We start from the raw sequence: 18,938 nt of genomic DNA on the forward strand, positions 1-18,938 counted from the left end.
TTGGATGAGTATTTTGGAAATTCACTATGTGATGTCTAATTGTCCAATTTTCCACTTTCATTCCAAAAGCTATTTTCCAAACCACAAGGCCTAGGCATGTAATGAACATTCCAACAAGTTTCAAATACCATTTGTGAGGTGTTGCAAAAATCCCCACTCAAAAATTCCAATTATTTCACAAGTTGGACAATTTTGCCCCTGGTTCTTTTAACTGTACAGTTGAAATTTGACTTTTTGCATTGACCACTTTTGAAGAAATCCAATTATGCACCATGAAAGTACATGTCAAATGGAGTTTGTGCATATAAAGAACTTCCAATTTGGACACTCCATGTGGAAGTTATGGCCTCCTGATTATGGGTCATTTCTGAAATTCACTGAGCCATAATTTTCCAACCATACATGGGATTTTCAAGTTCTTGGACTTTTTGGAAAGGTGAGAACAAGATCTACAACTTTCATGTTGAACAAATTTTCATTTGAAGCTTCCTTGGACACGTGATCTTGAGGTCAAAAACTTTCCATTTTTGGAAACTTCAATTACAAGTCACTTTCTATTTTTGGCAGTTTTTGTCCTGACTTGATTTTCTCCATTCTTAAGCTTTGAGATGTCATACAACACTTGTTCCAACATGAATGAAGTGTATCCAACTCATTTCCACCTTCAAATCCATCAAATTATGTACAGTTGACCACAGTTGACTTTTCATCTGATAGATGAATTTGGCAATGCATAGATCAATCTGAGCTCCAATCTTCAACTGAAATGGCTCAAGGGTGAAACCCTAGCCTCAATAAGCTCAAAATAACCATATTATGAACCCCATAACCATCATAGACCCCATCTCCTGACTATGCCCTGACTGGCCCAATGCAACTGATTAGAGTTGACCAGTGGTCAAAACCCTAATCTCAAGGAATCCTGCTTCAACACTTGATGATAAAATCAAACCATGATGATAATGATGTATCATTGCAATCAAGATGAAGATCAATATCCTCTGAGAATCATAAAACCCTAATTCACTGCCCCATCCTCAGATGATCAATGATCAATCCAATGAAACCCTAGGCTTGCACTTTGACTTCCTCATCTTCTGATCAAAACTTGGGAGAATGGCTTGCACAATGTAACCACATGATATGCAATATGCAATGCCTAATGACCTAAAAATGTATGAAATATGATATGCTAGTCCCAAGAGAGGAGGGCAAATTTTGAGGTGTTACAAAAGGCAACATTCAAACAAAAGGGTGAGAATTCAAATCATTATGAAGAAGTATAATAAAGCACAATGATTAAATCAACAATTAATGGAATTCATCACACCTTGTATAACCATGTAAATAATACTAACCAACATTTATTTCACATGTTTCAAACATCCATCAAAACTCAAGGAGTATAATATTAAAATCCAATACTATATTCCCAAATATACACATAACTGCAATTATCACATAATCACATATTTTGCCAAGTTATGTATCCAAACATCACCAAATTCAATTACCATATCTCATACACACATCACAATCACATCAATGCATACATTCAATTATCACATAACTCTAATGTGACTCAATGCAAGACATGTGACTCTATGCATGTGGTACCGCAATGTGAACCCAACGTTTCACCGCTTTCCGATTCAATATCTAGAATCCAAGCCACGCTTCTGATCCGGACAAGATCAAAGCCACTACGTCTATTTCCAATTAAGGATCAACGTCTGCTACGCCTATTTCCATTCAAGGATCAACGTCTATTACCATGTGAACCCACAGTTTCACCGCTTTCCGATTCAATATCTAGAATCCAAGCCACTACGTCTATTTCCAATTAAGGATCAACGTCTGCTACGCCTATTTCCAATTAAGGATCAACGTCTATTACCATGTGAACCCACAGTTTCACCGCTTTCACCATAAAGCCGACCATGCCATGAATGAATGTACAAATACCAACAACATATGCAATTAAGATCATCTCTACCATCTTAGCATTCCACACATCACCATAATTCAACTCTATGAATTATCCACCAATGGTACATATACACATTCATAACAAATATACCATTCACATATATAAGTTAATTATCAAATACGCACACTTAGATTTCATTTCAAAATGATTACAGCATTTAAAATCCTCAATTTTCCCTTTTTCAACAGCAAGTAACTGGTTAACGTATTTTGGGTAACCCGTTACTCAGTTTAACTGAATTCAATTCCTAGGCAGATTTTTAACTAAGTAATCCGTTAACGTATTTGGGATAACCAGTTATCCTGAAAACAGAATACAATTTTGGGCAGATTTTTAAGTAAGTAACCGGTTAACGCTTTTAGAGTAACCCGTTACTCAGTTTACAGAATTCAATATTGGGCAGATTTTCAACATGGTAACCGGTTAACGCTTTTAGAGTAAACGGTTACTCAGTAAACAAAATTAAATTCCTGACTCATGTTTCGCATGTAATCGGTTAACACCTTTGGGATAACCGGTTACTCAGCCTAAAACTGGAATTTTTCTTAACGTTACCTGTATGTAATGGAATTTAATAAAATAAGTGGCTTCTTAATCTATCACTCAATTCCATCCATATATCCATTCCAAACGCAATTAATCATCACAAATCAAAGATTACTCATCAAAACCTAACAATTTCAAAACCATAAAAATTAGGGATTTCAACCTAAACATATTTCTACCCATTGACCCAATTATACTAACCCATAATAATAAGGATTCTCCCCCTTACCTCTTCAATTTTCTGGAAACCTTAGTTTCTCTCTTGTTCTTCCCCTCTTCTCCTTACTTTACCTCTTTTCTTTCTCTATTGCCGTCAATGACCAAATGAATCCTACTTCTCACTCTCCTCACCTCTTACTATTCTAGTATTATATTTGGGCTTAAAGAATGATACCTCTAATTTAATTATTAGGCCCAATAAGACCTAGTATTATAATATCTCTATTTAGTTCAAATAAATTAAACCAACACAGTATACAACCAAGTTAATTAATATAATCAATTATTATACTACCTAACAACCAATTAATTAATTAACACTCCAAATAAATAAAATAAAATAAGATAATAATAATAGTAATAATAATATAAGAATTAAATACTAAAATTGGGTTGTTACATATATCATACCTAACGAAATTAATTATTACCTAGTTCAAGAGCTATCTAGAGTTGCAGATGTTCGAAAGTTAGATTAGATAGATTTTGATATGGTAAAATTTTAAGCGGAAAGAAATATATGTCGTCTTAATCATAGAGATGTAAATAAAACATGAAGTTTAAATTGAAAATGAAAATTAAGTCAGAAAAATTCTAGTCAATTTATTTATTCTTTCGTGTTCTATTTTTCCTAGTTGACCCTTTGTCGTCCATCACAATCATTATTCCTTCGTGTTAGATAGCTTATTCTAAAAATCTGTCAAATTCTAGATGTTGTCGATTTGAAGATCAATCTCTTCCTAGCTACTCGATTGGTTTAGTAGATAAGGGGTATCTGCGCACACTCTGACGCTCAAACTAACAATTGTTTGATATGAGAAGTATTAAATTTTAAAGAATTTTTGTATGTATCTCGATTTGACGTTTGTGGTCCTTTTTATAGTGTTTTATTAGGATTTTTTTGCGGGTCTTTGTCCTTTAACTTCCATAAAAAATGTTCATACTTAGAGATGTTAAGTATTTTTTAGGATAAGTTTATGCATGTTCCATAGGTCCTAGAACCTTATGCTCGACAATAGATATTTTATCCCATACATCATTCTTCTCACAAATACCTTTACTTTTTAGACTTTATGACTATTTTGGATTCTTTTTCATTGGACCGCTTTTGGGGCCGAAATTGGGTAGGAACAGTTATCTCTAAGAAGTTATGTTCTTCATTACTTAATAGATTAAAGACGTTCTACATTCCAACTCTAAGTAAGCGATCATCACTTTGAAGACGTCCAACATTGGGGAGGCCGGTGTTTTTATATGTTTATCTTTCCCTATATATTACTAATGTTCACCTTATATAATTTTTTATTACATTAGAGAAAAAAGAAAAGTAAAAAAAAAACATGTTTCAATTTTTGGATAGGTTTTTCGTATAAATTACTTTTTCACATCTCGTTATAGTAAATGTCGGATTTCTATCGGCACAAAAATCATACCTCTCGACTACTATCCCAAGACATAATTGAGCAGATTTCACCCATTTAAGTATGTTCACAAAACGTAAACTCTTTTTAGTGTAAAATATTTTTCCAACATCAAACATATACAACATTGGGTTGGAAAAGTACCTTCACACTATAAATGGAGTGATAGCATCATAGTGCATCATATTTAAGACAAGATTGCTTTTGTATGGTTCATATTAATCTAAAAGTTGTATAAATATGTCTCATATTATGTGAAGACTTAAATAGTCTTTTGATCCCTCTAAGTTGGTGTGTTTTTTTGTGTGTAAGTCCTTATATGTTGAATTCCTTTTGATTTTAGTCTCTGACGTCGATATTCTGTTACAAAAATAAGTCCTTACATGTTGAATTTCTTTTAATTTTAGTGTATGATGTTAATATTTTGTTACAAAAATGTTGAGTTGCCTAACGTTGTTGATCTGACAGACATTGTTTTTCTTTATCCATTTTTTTAATACTTAGTTGCTAATGTCAATATTTCGTTACAAAAATACTGAGTTGATTAACGTTGCTGATGTGATAGACATTTTTTTTTCTTTATCCCGTTTTTTAATTAATACTTAGTATTTCCATGTCAACTTTTTATATATATTTTTTTTTGTTTTGAGGTTAAATTCAAATATGCAAAATTTAATCAATATTGTTAAGAGAAGTTAAACTCTGATACTTACATCATAAGCACAATCCTTAATCACTAGACCAAGCAACCCATTTGTTTAATTCATTGCAATATATTTATATATTACATAAATGAAATATTTACTATTTAATTCATTTGTTTAATTCATTAACATGCTTAATACTATATTATTGAAATATATTATTTAATATAATTTTTTTAATATTTTAAGTATTTAATAGTTTATTATTGGAATATAATATTAATAGATGAAATATTAGATGGTTGAAATACTAATTAATCTATTAATATTTAATAAATTATTTAATATTTTAATTATTAATTGATAGTTGAAATACTAATAGTTGAAATATAAATAATTAAAATATTTTATAAATTGATTATTTAATAAACTAAATAATTGAAATATCAATAGTTAAAATATTCAATAATTGAAATATTTTATAAAATAATTATTTAATTTTTTCATTATTTAATATTTAAACTAATTTTATTTGATATTAGTTGCTTAAATATTTTCAACTATTAATATTTCAATTATTTAATATTTTAACTATTAATATTTCAATTATTTAGTTTATTAAATAATTAGTTTATAAAATATTTTAATTATTTAATATTTCAACTATTAATTAGTTTATTAAATATTTAATTAATATTTAATAATATTATGAGAAATACGTATTAAATAGTTGAAATATTGAATAAATTAAATAAGTTAGTTTATTTAAAATATTAATATTTTGATTATCAATTAATAATAAATGTTTATATTAAATATTAATAATTGAAATATTAAATAGTCATTAAATATTAATAGTTGAAACATAAAATAGTTAAAGTATTTAATAAATTATTTTGAAAATACTACTTATTTAATAAATATTTGTGTTATAATGTTATAAATAATTTGGATAGTTGATCTAGTGGATCGAGAAAACTTTGTGAATTTAAAGGTCATGGGTTCAAGCTTTTAGAAAAAGTATTAATTTGTTGTATTTGTATAATGTGGTTCTCTTGTTAATTTAAGGTGACAGAGGATGCCATAATCAAAGTTATAAGCTTTTAGAAAAAGTATTAATTTGTTGTATTTGTATAATGTGGTTCTCTTGTTAATTTAAGGTGACAGAGGATGCCATAATCAAAGTTATAAGCTTTTAGAAAAAGTATTAATTTGTTGTATTTGTATAATGTGGTTCTCTTGTTAATTTAAGGTGACAGAGGATGCCATAATCAAAGTTATAAGCTTTTAGAAAAAGTATTAATTTGTTGTATTTGTATAATGTGGTTCTCTTGTTAATTTAAGGTGACAGAGGATGCCATAATCAAAGTTATAAGCTTTTAGAAAAAGTATTAATTTGTTGTATTTGTATAATGTGGTTCTCTTGTTAATTTAAGGTGACAGAGGATGTCATAATCAAAGTTATACAAGTTCAATTCAGGTAGATGCGAGAACTAGTAATATTCTAAAAATATTGAAATATCTTCAAATATTACTATGTTATATCTCTTTCTTCCCTTATCTGAAATTTCTTCTAGTTTTATGATTACAAAGTATATTCCGAATTTTAAAATCCAAAAAAAAAAACTCTTAAATATTATTTCATGTTGCTTTAATGAGTTTGTGATTAATTAGTGATATCAGGTAGAATATAAATTTTAACTTTCCGACAAATCCTTGAATATTTGCGCTGTCTGATGAGGCACGCCGAAGGCCAAAATTCGGATTTTAGGAATATTTTTGAAATTTCGCCAAAGTGCATGAGTATGGCATGAACTATAATTAACAATCTCCTTTATATAACTTCTTATGAATCTTTTGTACATTTGTTACTTCCCATTTAGTTCTTTCAATTTACTCATTAGCTAAAAAAGGCTTGCACCAATAGGTTTTTTTACAAAAATAACCCACTTTTTTAAGGAAATTCCCAAAATATCCATGGTTTAAAAAAAAATCTCAAACTACCCCACTTTTAGGAGGAGTCGCCAATTGAATTGGAGACTCCTCTTAAAACTTGAATGGAGGCGCCAATTGGATTGGCTAGGGTAGGTGCCCTAGCCAATCCAATTAGCGTCCCTGTGTAGGGTTTAAGAGGAGTCGCCAATTCAATTGGAGGCTCCTCCTAAAATGCAATTTTTTTTGGTAAATGGTATACGTGATAGATAAATTTGATATAAGCCCACTTGATATTAATAAAATTTGTCGTTTATACAAAGAAACCTAATGGTCATAACCGGGATCACCTAACCGACCTCCGGTCCCACATCCTCTAGCTACCCTAACCCGTGGCCCTAACCCACGTTGACGATTCTGTACCGGTGTTTGAGCATCTGAGGGGTCAGGAGCGTCACTAACAACTACAGGAGAAGGTCTGTTGAGGTAGTCAGACAATTCGGCATAGTCTTCACGTGGCTGTCCTGTCTCTTGCATGCTGAACATGTCACTTCTTAGTAGCTTGCATGGTTGACACATCATTTCGGAGTAGTTTGCATGTGCGACACGTCATTTCGGAGTAGCTTGCATGTGCGACACGTCACTTCGAACTAGCTAGCATGTGAGACATTTCACTCCTCTATTTAAGTGTCTTACTATCAACATCCAAGACACTTCACTCACATTCATATGTAGTAAGAAAATAGTTTTCATCTGCACAATGTCATCTTCATCATTATACAGTGTCAACGTTCACTACAACGGTGAAACATACGAGTCTGAGCTATATGGTTTTTGTTTTCGAAACACCGATACCATTAGACTCACGATCAAGAGAAATGCAACCTTCTTGCATTTGAAAAAAAGAATACAATCCTGTATAGGATCGGGTATTGTGTCAAAGATCACATATCAAAATCCAATATTTTTTTAGAATAGTCAATGCAAGTATTTCCCCCTTAAGGTACGAGACGATGAAGATGTTGAATACATGTTTGTTAGTCATGAACATTCAGGCTGCAACTATATTAAGTTATACATTACTCTTCAACCATGTATACCATCTCAACAGTCTCAACTAACCAGTCAGGATGAATCTGGTGAAGATGATCCACAATGGTCAGATGAACTCAACCCAGAAGCAGAAGCAGAAGTGGACGTTGTTGATGAAGAAGAAGAGGAGACCGAGATACAGGTTGATCACATGCTGAACAACGACGATGAAGATGATGATCAACCATCACCAATACCTCCTAGTCATGTCTACAATCCGCCTCAACATATGACAAATATGGATCTTCACGACGATGAAACATCCAACAGTGTTTTCTATAATCCGTATCCGAGATCAGAAGGCGAATTAAAGGTGTGAGACATGTTTCGTACCAAAGAAGAATGTGTTCTGGCTATCAAAAAAATCCACATGAACAACTCTGTTGACTTTACAGTGAAACACACTGATTCTAGAAGGTATGTTATCGAATGTCGTAACATGCTTTGTAAGTTTCGTTTAGCTGCGTCTTACAAGAAGAAAAACGACTCTTGGGAGATCGCTTCAATAGACCCACCTCACAGTTGCATTGCAACTAACGTTGAACAAGATCATCGTAAACTAAGCGCAACGTTGATATGTCAAGATATTATGTCGTTGGTTAATAAAGACTCGTCAGTGAATGTGAGTATAATTATATCCCATATCAGAACAACATATAATTATACTCCATCTTACAATAAAGCCTGGATTGCGAGGACAAAGATTGTTGAACAAGTTTTCGGCAACTGGGAGGATTCATACAAGGAATTGCCACGGTTTTTATGGGCACTAAAAACATATGTCCCAAGAACTGTGGCAATTATGGAGACATTGTCAACGATGATGCTAGACGGAACCTGTGCTACAGGTAATAGAATCTTTCACCGTCTCTTTTGGGCATTTGACTCGTGCATCAAAGGTTTCGCATTCTGCAAACCTATTATTCAAATTGATGACACTTGGTTATACGGAAAATACAAGGGTACTTTGCTCATGACGGTTTCACAAGACGGCAACAACAATGTCTTTCCCATTGCCTTTGCTCTTGTTGAAGGTGAAACGGCTGGTGGATGGGGTTTCTTTCTTCGACATCTCAGAACGCATGTGGCTCCACAAGCCAATCTCTGTTTGATTTCTGATAGACATGATGCCATTGAGAGTGCCTACAACAACCATGACAACGGATGACATGATCCTCCTTCTACCCATGTCTACTGTATCAGACACATTGCACAAAACTTCATGCGTGCTATAAAAGATAAGAATCTTCGCAAGAAGGTGATGAATGTTGGGTATGCTCTAACTCAGCCGTCATTTCAATATTATCGTGATGAAATTAGACTATCTAATGAAGACACAGGGAGATGGCTAAATAACATACCAGTAGAGCAGTGGACAAGGGCATTTGACAGAGGTTGTCGATGGGATCACATGACAACAAACATTGTGGAATGCATGAACGGGGTATTCAAAGGAATTCGAAATCTGCTGATAACCGCCTTGGTAAGATCAACCTATTATAGGTTGGCTTCTGTGTTCGAAACCAGAGGTGAAAGATGGAGTGCGGTGTTAATGTCCGGGCAAGTATTCAGTGAGTGTTGCATGAAGGTCATGAAAGAGGAGAGCATCAAAGCTAGCACACACGTTGTAACAATCTTTGACCGTTATAGGCAAAATTTTAGCGTCCAGGAAACAATGGACCACAACGAGGGGAGACCAAATTTAGCCTACGCAGTTAGACTAAACAGAAGTTGGTGCGATTGTGGAAAATTTCAGGCCTTCCGCATACCTTGCTCCCATGTCATTGCAGCATGCGCTTATACTCGTCAAGATGCTTACAACCATTTATCTGATGTGTACAAGGCCAACACCATCATGAATGTATATAATCAAAGCTTCTCAGTACTACCAATGGAGGATTACTGGCCTCCATATGAAGGTGATATTATTTGACACAATGATGAGATGCGTAGAAAGAAAAAAGGAAGGCCAAACAGCACACGTATCAGAACAGAGATGGATTCCACAGATAAAATGATAAGATTATGTAGTATATGTCATCAACCAGGACACAACAAGAATAATTGTCCCAATCGAGGAGCATCCTCTAGGTCTTAAGCTTTTTGTAACATTGTATTTCTGTAACCTTCAATCATTATATATCATTAAGTTTTTGTTACAACGAGGTTAACAACAAACATCAATACAAAATAAGCTATCTGAAAACATATAACTGATTACAACAATTAAATTGATGTCGTCTCGACCGAACATCATTTCCCTGTGTCGTCTCGACCGAACATCATTTCCCTAGCATCCTTATCAGTCTTCATTCGCACCCAATCAAAGATACTGTCAAGTCTCCCAATACTTCTAATTTTTTTCCCTTCTGGTATTTTCCCATCTAACCAACGAACTAGCTCCCTCTTCAGTTGATCGAACGTAGTGATGTTCTAGAACAACATCAGCATCTGAGGTTTGTCTCTCGCATAAATCACCTTTCCGTATCGGCGACGAACACCAGACATGATTGTCAAATGATTATATGAGATGTGGAACAATTACTCACACAACGTATCTATTTATAACACAAAAATTGCATTTTAGGAGGAGTCTCCAATTGAATTGGGGACTCCTCTTAAACCCTACACAAGGGCGTCAACAAAAATTGCATTTTAGGAGGAGTCTTCAATTGAATTGGGGACTCCTCTTAAACCCTACACAAGGGCGTCAATCCAATTGGCGTCTCCATTCAAGTTTTAAGAGGAGTCTCCAATTCAATTGGCGACTCCTCTTAAAAGTGGGGTAGTTTGAGAATTTTTTTGAAACCAGAGGTATTTTGGGAATTTTTTTGAAACCAGGGATATTTTGGGAATTTCCTTGAAAAAGTGGGTTATTTTTGTAAAAAAACCGCACCAATATCGTCTTCCATACAGTAGTAAAATAAAGGAGACAATAATATTAATTCTAAGTAACAGAGTATTCAGATCATTAGATTACAGCCAGCTGTTTCATGTCCTCGTAAACCATACAATAAGCACAACAAAAAGGAACCTATACAAACTATATTTTATTTTCTCTTGTTGCTACAATGGCCTGTCCCAATCTGCAGGACACATTAGCACATTGAAACCTATCAGTGCTGTCAGGTATGATCGAGTCCGTCTCTTGAAATCCAACTATACCAAGCATATCAGGATGGTTGGCTATTAAGACCTGGGCAATGTCAACATTGTAACTCAGTGTTGATTATTTGCTAGTGTCAACATTGTAACTCAGTGTTGATTATTTGCTAGTTTGGTGCATCAAAGTGTGTACTGCTGGAACCAAATGCATTTGCAAGTCCGAGCCATCTTCTAGACGTTGAACAAAAGCAGAGATGATCCAGTGAAATTCCCAAAGATCACAACCAAAGAAAGCTAACTCAAGCTTTGATGCATGAAACTTTGATTAACAGCTGGTGCCTGATTTCAAAGGTGTATGCCTGCTTATAATGCAAGGGCTTACTCTAATATTGCCATGAAGATCTTGCATTAGTAGTATGATCATAATCTATTTATTTACAAAATCTTATTTACAACAACAATCAAATTTATTTCTTATAAATAGCACTCATTAAAAAAAAATGTAGAGGTATTCCAGGTATTCTACTGAGGATACAAAGAATGACACCTTCCAATCCCACTGAAGCTTCAGAGAGAACAAGTTGAATGCTGTCTTAGTGTTACTACAATTAAATATGAACAATTTAGTCTTTCTAGAAAGTAAAATCATACAACTGAATCCAAGAAAAGCTATCAGAATTATGATTCAACAAGTATGTCTCACCTCATAGATGAAGAAATGTCGTCATTTATGGATTTGAATTTGACAAGTCATTTTGATTGTTCCCTAAAAATATTTCGGAAGTTAGTATTTCAGTAAGACTAACTAGATAGCTACCAAAAGCAAGCTACAATAAAACATTAACACAGGCTCAATTGAAAGTTGAAGTTTTTTGGTTACGTTATAGATAAAGATAATAACTAAACCATTATCTCACAAAATGGGGTCGGCAACATGGATTAAACTTCGTCATAATGTTCTATCAAAAACCATAACAATGCTTCTATCCAACTCATTAATCTCAACAAAAAAAAAATTAATTTAATAGTTTCTCTTATAGTTTTTCTAAGTTTTCCTCCTACCTCAGGCAGTTTGACTACCCTCCATATGATCTACTCTCCTTACTATATAATCTAATAGGTTTTCTCCCTACATACCCAGGGAAAGTATAACTATCCTCCAAAACATGCTAATTCATCCATATATCTTCCCTTGAGAATTAAAATAGACCATGATACCTACTACACATGTTTCCAGCAAGTTATGGCTAACTCAAAAGAAAAAATCCCGTTTGCGGAGAAGGAGCAGGTGAGAGAAACAATTGCACATCTAACCTTCTCATGCGTAGCCTAATCTTTTAATGATATATGAAACCAGATAGGTATGTAGTAAAGGGGAAGCATATATTCGGCTTGATGACAGAATAACTTTATCGTGCAAATAGAGAAGGTCTTGCAATATTTGATCAAACATATGCTAAAAAAATTTCATAAAAGACAACAATATAATAAGAAAATGTCTTGGTTAACAATCAGGAAAGAGTTCTGACCATGTATAAATCCACTGAAATTGAAATATACAAAATATGTACAACTACAACCACTCCCAAAAACAGCACCTATTTCTCATCTTAGATGTGAAAAGCTAAAGATCCAAATTCTTAGGGTTTGTTTGAATGAGTTTTAATTTATAGTTTTTTAAAACTATTTTGTAAATCAATTTTAAAAGAGTTTTGAAGAAATAAAATAAAATAAAACATGTTTGGTAATTCTACTTTTACAAATCGTTTTAAAAAATGTACCACTTTTCCTTGTTTTTTCCTCTTCATAATTTCCAAAACTAAAAACCAAAAACCAAAACCTCTAAAACCTGTTTTAGTTTTTTAGCTTTTAAAACTCTCAAATAGAGAATAGTTTTCAAAAACAATTTTATAAAATTAGACTACCAAACAAATTTTATTATTTTCAAATTTTAAAAACTAAAAACAGTTTTACAAAACCAAATCAAACAGGCCCCTTAATGTGGGCAACAATTTCTTTTCACAACAAAGTCAAATATTATATGGAAGTTGTTGCCAATAGAAAAATTTAAGAATTAAGAAATTATAATACAATTAAGACAAGTCTAGAGAGGGGATACTGAGTATCAAACTATTTTTCCTTATAGAACAATTACCTGAAACAAGCACATCAGGAAGCACTTGATCTATTATTTGATTCTCTTCTGATACTTTAGAGGCACTCCCTACATTCATGTTTGCACGGGGTATGGATTCATTGCTTTTCTTCACCACCTTTGCCTTTCTGAGTAAACCAATATGATTAAGTTACGATTTCATATCAATCAAACAGCTTATGATTTGAGAAGACGGGATATTATAACTTAATATCAAGAAATTATGCTCAAACCTGATTATATTTCGCTTCATAATGCCTGCTTTTAGTTTTGACACCCCTAACCCTTAAATAGACCATGTAAAATGTTAATTAAACTGCTGCATGTATGCATAAACAGAGGAGAAAGAATAAAATGAAAGATAAATCACTTACCTGGTTTAAGGGACATAGAAGTTGAAACAGGTTTGCGATTGCCCCTCTCAGCTTTAATAGAAGCAATGAGAGAATCAGCATTCAGCCCCAATCCTTTTCTTCCCACCAGCTTCACTCCTAGCTTTTCGCAAAGGTGATTCAATCTCATTTCATCACCTCCCCTTACTTCTCTTAGGTCAAGAGCCTGTTGTCTTGACAGCAAAGTGTAAACATGAAGCTGCTGCTGCTGATTAAAATGTGACTGAAGCTGCTGAAAAAGTAATTTGTTCGAATGCTGTTGTTGGTCTTGTTTGGCAACTTCGTGATACTTCTTTTTAGGTTCACCAAATGTTACCCTCAAGATTGCAGGTGATTTTGGGTCTGCATTCTTCTGAGCAAAAAGGATAGAAAAACTCCCAAATTCTATATCTGGTTCTCTAAATAAATCTGCGAGAAGGGAAGCACAAGTATGGGCATTTGAAGGAGCCTTTTCAACTTTCACATTCATTGATCGATTATTAGCATGGTGGGCCATATTTGCTGCTTCTCGTAGACCACTTAGAAAAGCCCCGTGCATAGTAGCAGGATAGCGCCTATTCGTTGCTTCCCCGGCAAAGAAAAGTCTACCATCTCCCACACTTTCAGCTAAAATATCATAATCGTCACCTGAAGCTCCAACGGCAACATTAGAGTAAGAACCAAAGCAGAAGGGATCACTACCCCATCTAGTACAGACAGTTTGGATAGGTTCAGGAACATTGATACCTTTTGGTTCATAGATACCTGCCCACAGATAAAGCATTTTCTTCACACATATTTCTTAAATAAAATATTAATCAGATCTAAAACAATTATGACCAATTTTGTTTGACTGAAACTCAGAAGCTAAAACTTGCTCAGGATTTTAAAAAATTCTCCTGCTGAATAGAAGATATTAAGACATATATAGGATGGACTATTAAAAAACCTTGTATGATAACAATATTGATAAAGAATCAGAAGTGGATATTGGTGGCTTCATATAAAATAAAATACCAAACTGTTGCAGCTTAACATAAAATCAACATTTCCAAATATCTATGTGAAGAACCTATCAAAGTGGTTAGCAATCTGAAACTGATTGTAATTTGTTTCTAGATTCATGAAAAAGGCCAAGTAGTTCACTGAGTAAGCTTTTCCCTCAGTCAGCACTACAAGAAGCACTTTGGGAGATTCCATGCAAGAAAAACTATATAATTTAATTTTTACTCCACCTGTCTAGTTTTATTTGTTGTTCAAGGCAATACACGTATCTTAAGAAAATCACCAATTATACTCATTTCCAAAGTAATAGTCTTTTTCTGACTAGAATGCTCTTGTTGTAGCAAGAGCAAGGTAGAAAAGTTAATTAATATGAAGTAGGTTGAGATACCGATAAACAAGAGTTTTGTTGAAAAACAAAATCTTGAAATTCTAATAATTTGAGACAAACATATTTTCCAAGAGCAACAATCAAAATAAAATGGAGGGAGTATCTATTATGAACCAAACTTATGGCTCAAGACACATACAGGAATTTAGAAAAACATCAACAAAAAAATTAAGGAACTTACAATTTGTTATCTAGTAAGTTGCAATTTTATTTATACACATTTTGGGCACATTCGTATTAGAAAATTTATGATGAACTGTGGAGCTAATGAAATATGATGAAAAAGAAATATCAACGCAGAGGCTTTAACATAAAGGTTACCCTTCAGAATTTGAAGAACCTTTGTTACTGCATCTGTAGGGGGCATGCTCTCAAATTTATGTGCAGCTTCACCTGCCACTAAAGCAATCAACAGGGGACCACCAGCAACTGTGGCATAACTGTAAAACAAAAAAAATTCCCCGCGTCGACTGGGATCATCAGAAAGATGCCCAAATGTGTCGAGATCCATCTCCCAGAACACATGAGGAAAGAGCATAGCCACCTTATTCAGTAAACCAAAACCCAATCTTTTGATTCCATCAAGTTTCCTTTGAGGCAACTCTGGTATAAATTTGATAGACCCCTTCTTCAAAACACCCAGGGGAACAGTACACAATGCCATATCACCCTCAAATACCTGACTTCCTGCAATAACCTGCACTCCATCACTACCATACCTAATTGTGTGTACAGTTTTCTCATATAAAATTGGCACATTCTCAGCCAAGGCTTGAACGAGCTTTCCGTTTCCTCCAGGCAAAAAACAATGATCTCCTCCCATATCATATGGATCATCTTGGTCCCAAAATGCAAGTGAAAGATGTGATAGTAAACCTGCATTTGCATATTCTAAATTTGCAAGATGCCAATTAAACAACTTCATCTCCTCATCATTCACAGCATCCTTATACACTTGCCTGAATGTTTCCAGCGCTGCACCAAGGGACACGTCGACAGAGACCTCCCCCATTAACTGCCTAAGCCTGCTTGCCTTGTCTAACAAACGATTAAAAGCAGATTCAACCTTCATGTCCATATCAGGGTTAACCGGCTTTCCGTCCACACTATAAAGGGGACACTTATCTCTCACCTTATGAAGCACATCACCTAACTGTCTAGCCACAATCCCAAGAGGATTCCCTAAGGTACCTGTCAAAACACTCCCACCTAACTCAGCAGCCGCACCTACCCTACTCCCTACTTCCATTTTCTTAGTATAAACCCGTCCACCAGCCCGTTTCCTCCCTTCCAACACCATAACTTTAAACCCAAACCGCATCAACTGCCTCGCAGCAGCCAACCCAGCAAGGCCGGCACCAATAATAATCACACCAGACTTACTAGGTTCGGTAGGGGTTTTGTCCTTAATTGGGGAAGCAACACCGAAATTGATATAACCATGTGATACAAGATAATTATAAGCAGAGTCCAAAAGTGTGTGGTAATGTAGAGGTATATAATCTGTAAACATTTTCTTAGTAACCCAAATAGAAACATTCTCACGCCATTTAGCAATAATGTGGTTTCGAATGAGAGTGTAATTCACCTGTTCGATCCCTCCAATGACAGGGATAACTCCAGTTTCGATCTCCTCCTCAGACAGGGAATCTGCTGGAAAACCGGCACTGAGTGCGATCATTGCCTCCGTTTTGGCTTCTTTATTTATCATGATAATCTCATCGGAGAAGTCGTATGCGGGAGAAGGTTGCGTCAACGATGGCGATTGGTTTCTGATTGATGAAAATGAAACTGGAGCTGCAACAGCGGAAGAGGAAGAAGAAGTGATGGCGTAAGAGGGAAGGTAGTTGTTGTTAGAGTTGTTAGAAGAGCCATTGAGAGTGACAGGAGAACGAAACAACGCCGGATTGCGTTGGGACCTGCCACGCCTTCTCTTTTTGGGGACGGACAAACCAAGGTAATGGGTCAGGTTAGGGTTTTGGTCCCAATTGGGGATTGAATCCGGTAGAATATTAGGGTTAGAATGTTGTTGAGGTGGTGGTAACTGAGAAGGAGGAATGAGAGAAAATTGAGGTGGAGGAGGAGGATCCATCACACTCGATTAAGGGTAATTTTGTATATTGCAAGTGAACAGAAGCTATCTTACGCACCGCCCTCCACCACCACCGCCATCGCCACCCTTCAGTTTCACTACCACACTGGAGTGGAAGGTTACCTTCCCCGTGCAGTTCTTTTATTTTTTGTTGTTGAATATCGTTAGTGGTTCTATTTTTTATTTTTACGAAACTATCCTTGATAAAATAATTTAAAAATATGCTTAGGGTTATGAGATAGAATGAAATTGGCTGGAATAGTGACTAATGATATTTTATTGTTTGAATTTGTAAATAATAGATGAAATGGGATGGAATTAAATATTTTTAATAAATTAATCAATCAATAAAAAAGCGGAATCTATATTTCATTCTGTTACTTTCTTTCCGCACCGTCATCCGTTCCGTTCCTATATTCGATCAATCCAAAACATAAAACATAACTTAAATGAGAATATGGTGACCTTGTAGGTGGATCATAATAAATTATAATGGTTTTGTTGGAAGAAAAAAGTTGATTTTGAATATTTTCTTTATTAATATTTCTGAACTAATATCACCATATAAATTTAGTTATATAATATTAAACTAATAAAAAAAATTTAAGAAAGAAGAACATATCACTTATGTCTTTCAAAGAGAATTGATATCGTGTTATATTAAACTAAGGGTTAACTGTCGGGCATTTATATTACTAACATTATAACTATTACACTAATGTAATTATTAGTATTATTATTTTAACTGACAAATTATATATCTATAATAATCAGTCATTATTATTGACATAGATATTTTTAACTAATAATAATTAAGATGTAAATGGATATCTATAAGAATGAATATTATGATATATATATATATATATATATATATATATATATATATATATATATATATATATATATATATAAATATGATATTATTATCCGGCTTCATATTTATATTCTTACGGGTATATGTTAAGTGGGTAATTTAGTATCGTCCCATATTCGTACCGGTATTAAGGTATATGTGAATATTTAGATATATTTATGGATAATATTTTTTTTCTTCTGAAATTATCCTTTAAAAAAAATATTTTGAGCTTCTTTTAAAGACACAAACATTTATTATCACATAGCATCCATACAATTCGTTCTAAATTTAAAAACAAAATTTCATCACATTAATTTCCTTCCATTTCACAAAAACATAATAACATGCCAACATCATATTCATACATTTTATTTTTAACAAAAACAAATAAAAGGTATTATGATTTTGAGTTATAGTGGAAGAGCGAACGATATGGGAGTAGGAAGGGAGACTGATTAGAAATAGGAAGGGCGGTATTGGTTGGTTGAAGGGTGGAATTGTTGAAGTGAGGTATGGAGTATTGAATAAGCTTTAAATGTGAAATGGTCAAATAGAATTTGTATGAAATGTGAAAGGTTTTCTTCAAAGAAAATTTCAAAAATAAAATAAAATATAATAAGGCTAATTTTTTTAAAAGATGAAAAGACGGGGTGTAATAAACTAATGATATTTTAATATTTTTTATAATTTATTAACGGATATGGATATTCGCAGACACGGTATCATTAAACTTGCATTCATGTCCATTAACAAATGGATTTTTAAATATTCATTTATTTTATTTGTGGATATCCATTAAGCTACCCGCCTCATATGTGTGACGGATTTTATTCGTAGATCTCTGTGGATACGGGTTTTTTTGTTATCCCTAATAATAATAATAATAATAATAATAATAATAATAATATTCTTGTTTATTATAACACTCCCTCTTTGAAAAATCTATTACGGTGCTCCATTGAAGTCTTGTCGAGTAAAAACTTATGAGAACATATGTTGTCTCGGTAAAAATCTTATTAGGAAATACTCATTGTGATAAAAACCTTAATAAGGAAAAAAAGAGTACAACATGATGCTCCACCACAACACAACACATTTAGTTCTTCTTTAAAAATCTCA

The 18,938-nt window shown here is 33.7% G+C and overlaps 1 protein-coding gene across 1 annotated transcript; it reads right to left on the minus strand.

Moving 5' to 3' along the window:
* Positions 1 to 10,763: 10,763 nt before the first annotated feature.
* LOC127092017 (protein FLOWERING LOCUS D) lies at positions 10,764 to 17,150 on the minus strand. The gene is made up of 6 exons (XM_051030792.1): positions 15,190 to 17,150; positions 13,479 to 14,240; positions 13,338 to 13,389; positions 13,105 to 13,232; positions 11,653 to 11,715; positions 10,764 to 11,551 (listed from the first exon to the last, which is right to left on the minus strand). Exons 1-5 carry the CDS (start codon positions 16,958 to 16,960, stop codon positions 11,678 to 11,680), a joined length of 2,751 nt encoding a protein of 916 aa, XP_050886749.1. The 5' UTR covers positions 16,961 to 17,150; the 3' UTR covers positions 10,764 to 11,551; positions 11,653 to 11,677.
* Between the last annotated feature and the right edge of the window lie 1,788 nt (positions 17,151 to 18,938).

Source organism: Lathyrus oleraceus, chromosome 6 (assembly GCF_024323335.1).
Source record: "Lathyrus oleraceus cultivar Zhongwan6 chromosome 6, CAAS_Psat_ZW6_1.0, whole genome shotgun sequence".
Classification (NCBI taxonomy): domain Eukaryota; kingdom Viridiplantae; phylum Streptophyta; class Magnoliopsida; order Fabales; family Fabaceae; genus Lathyrus; species Lathyrus oleraceus.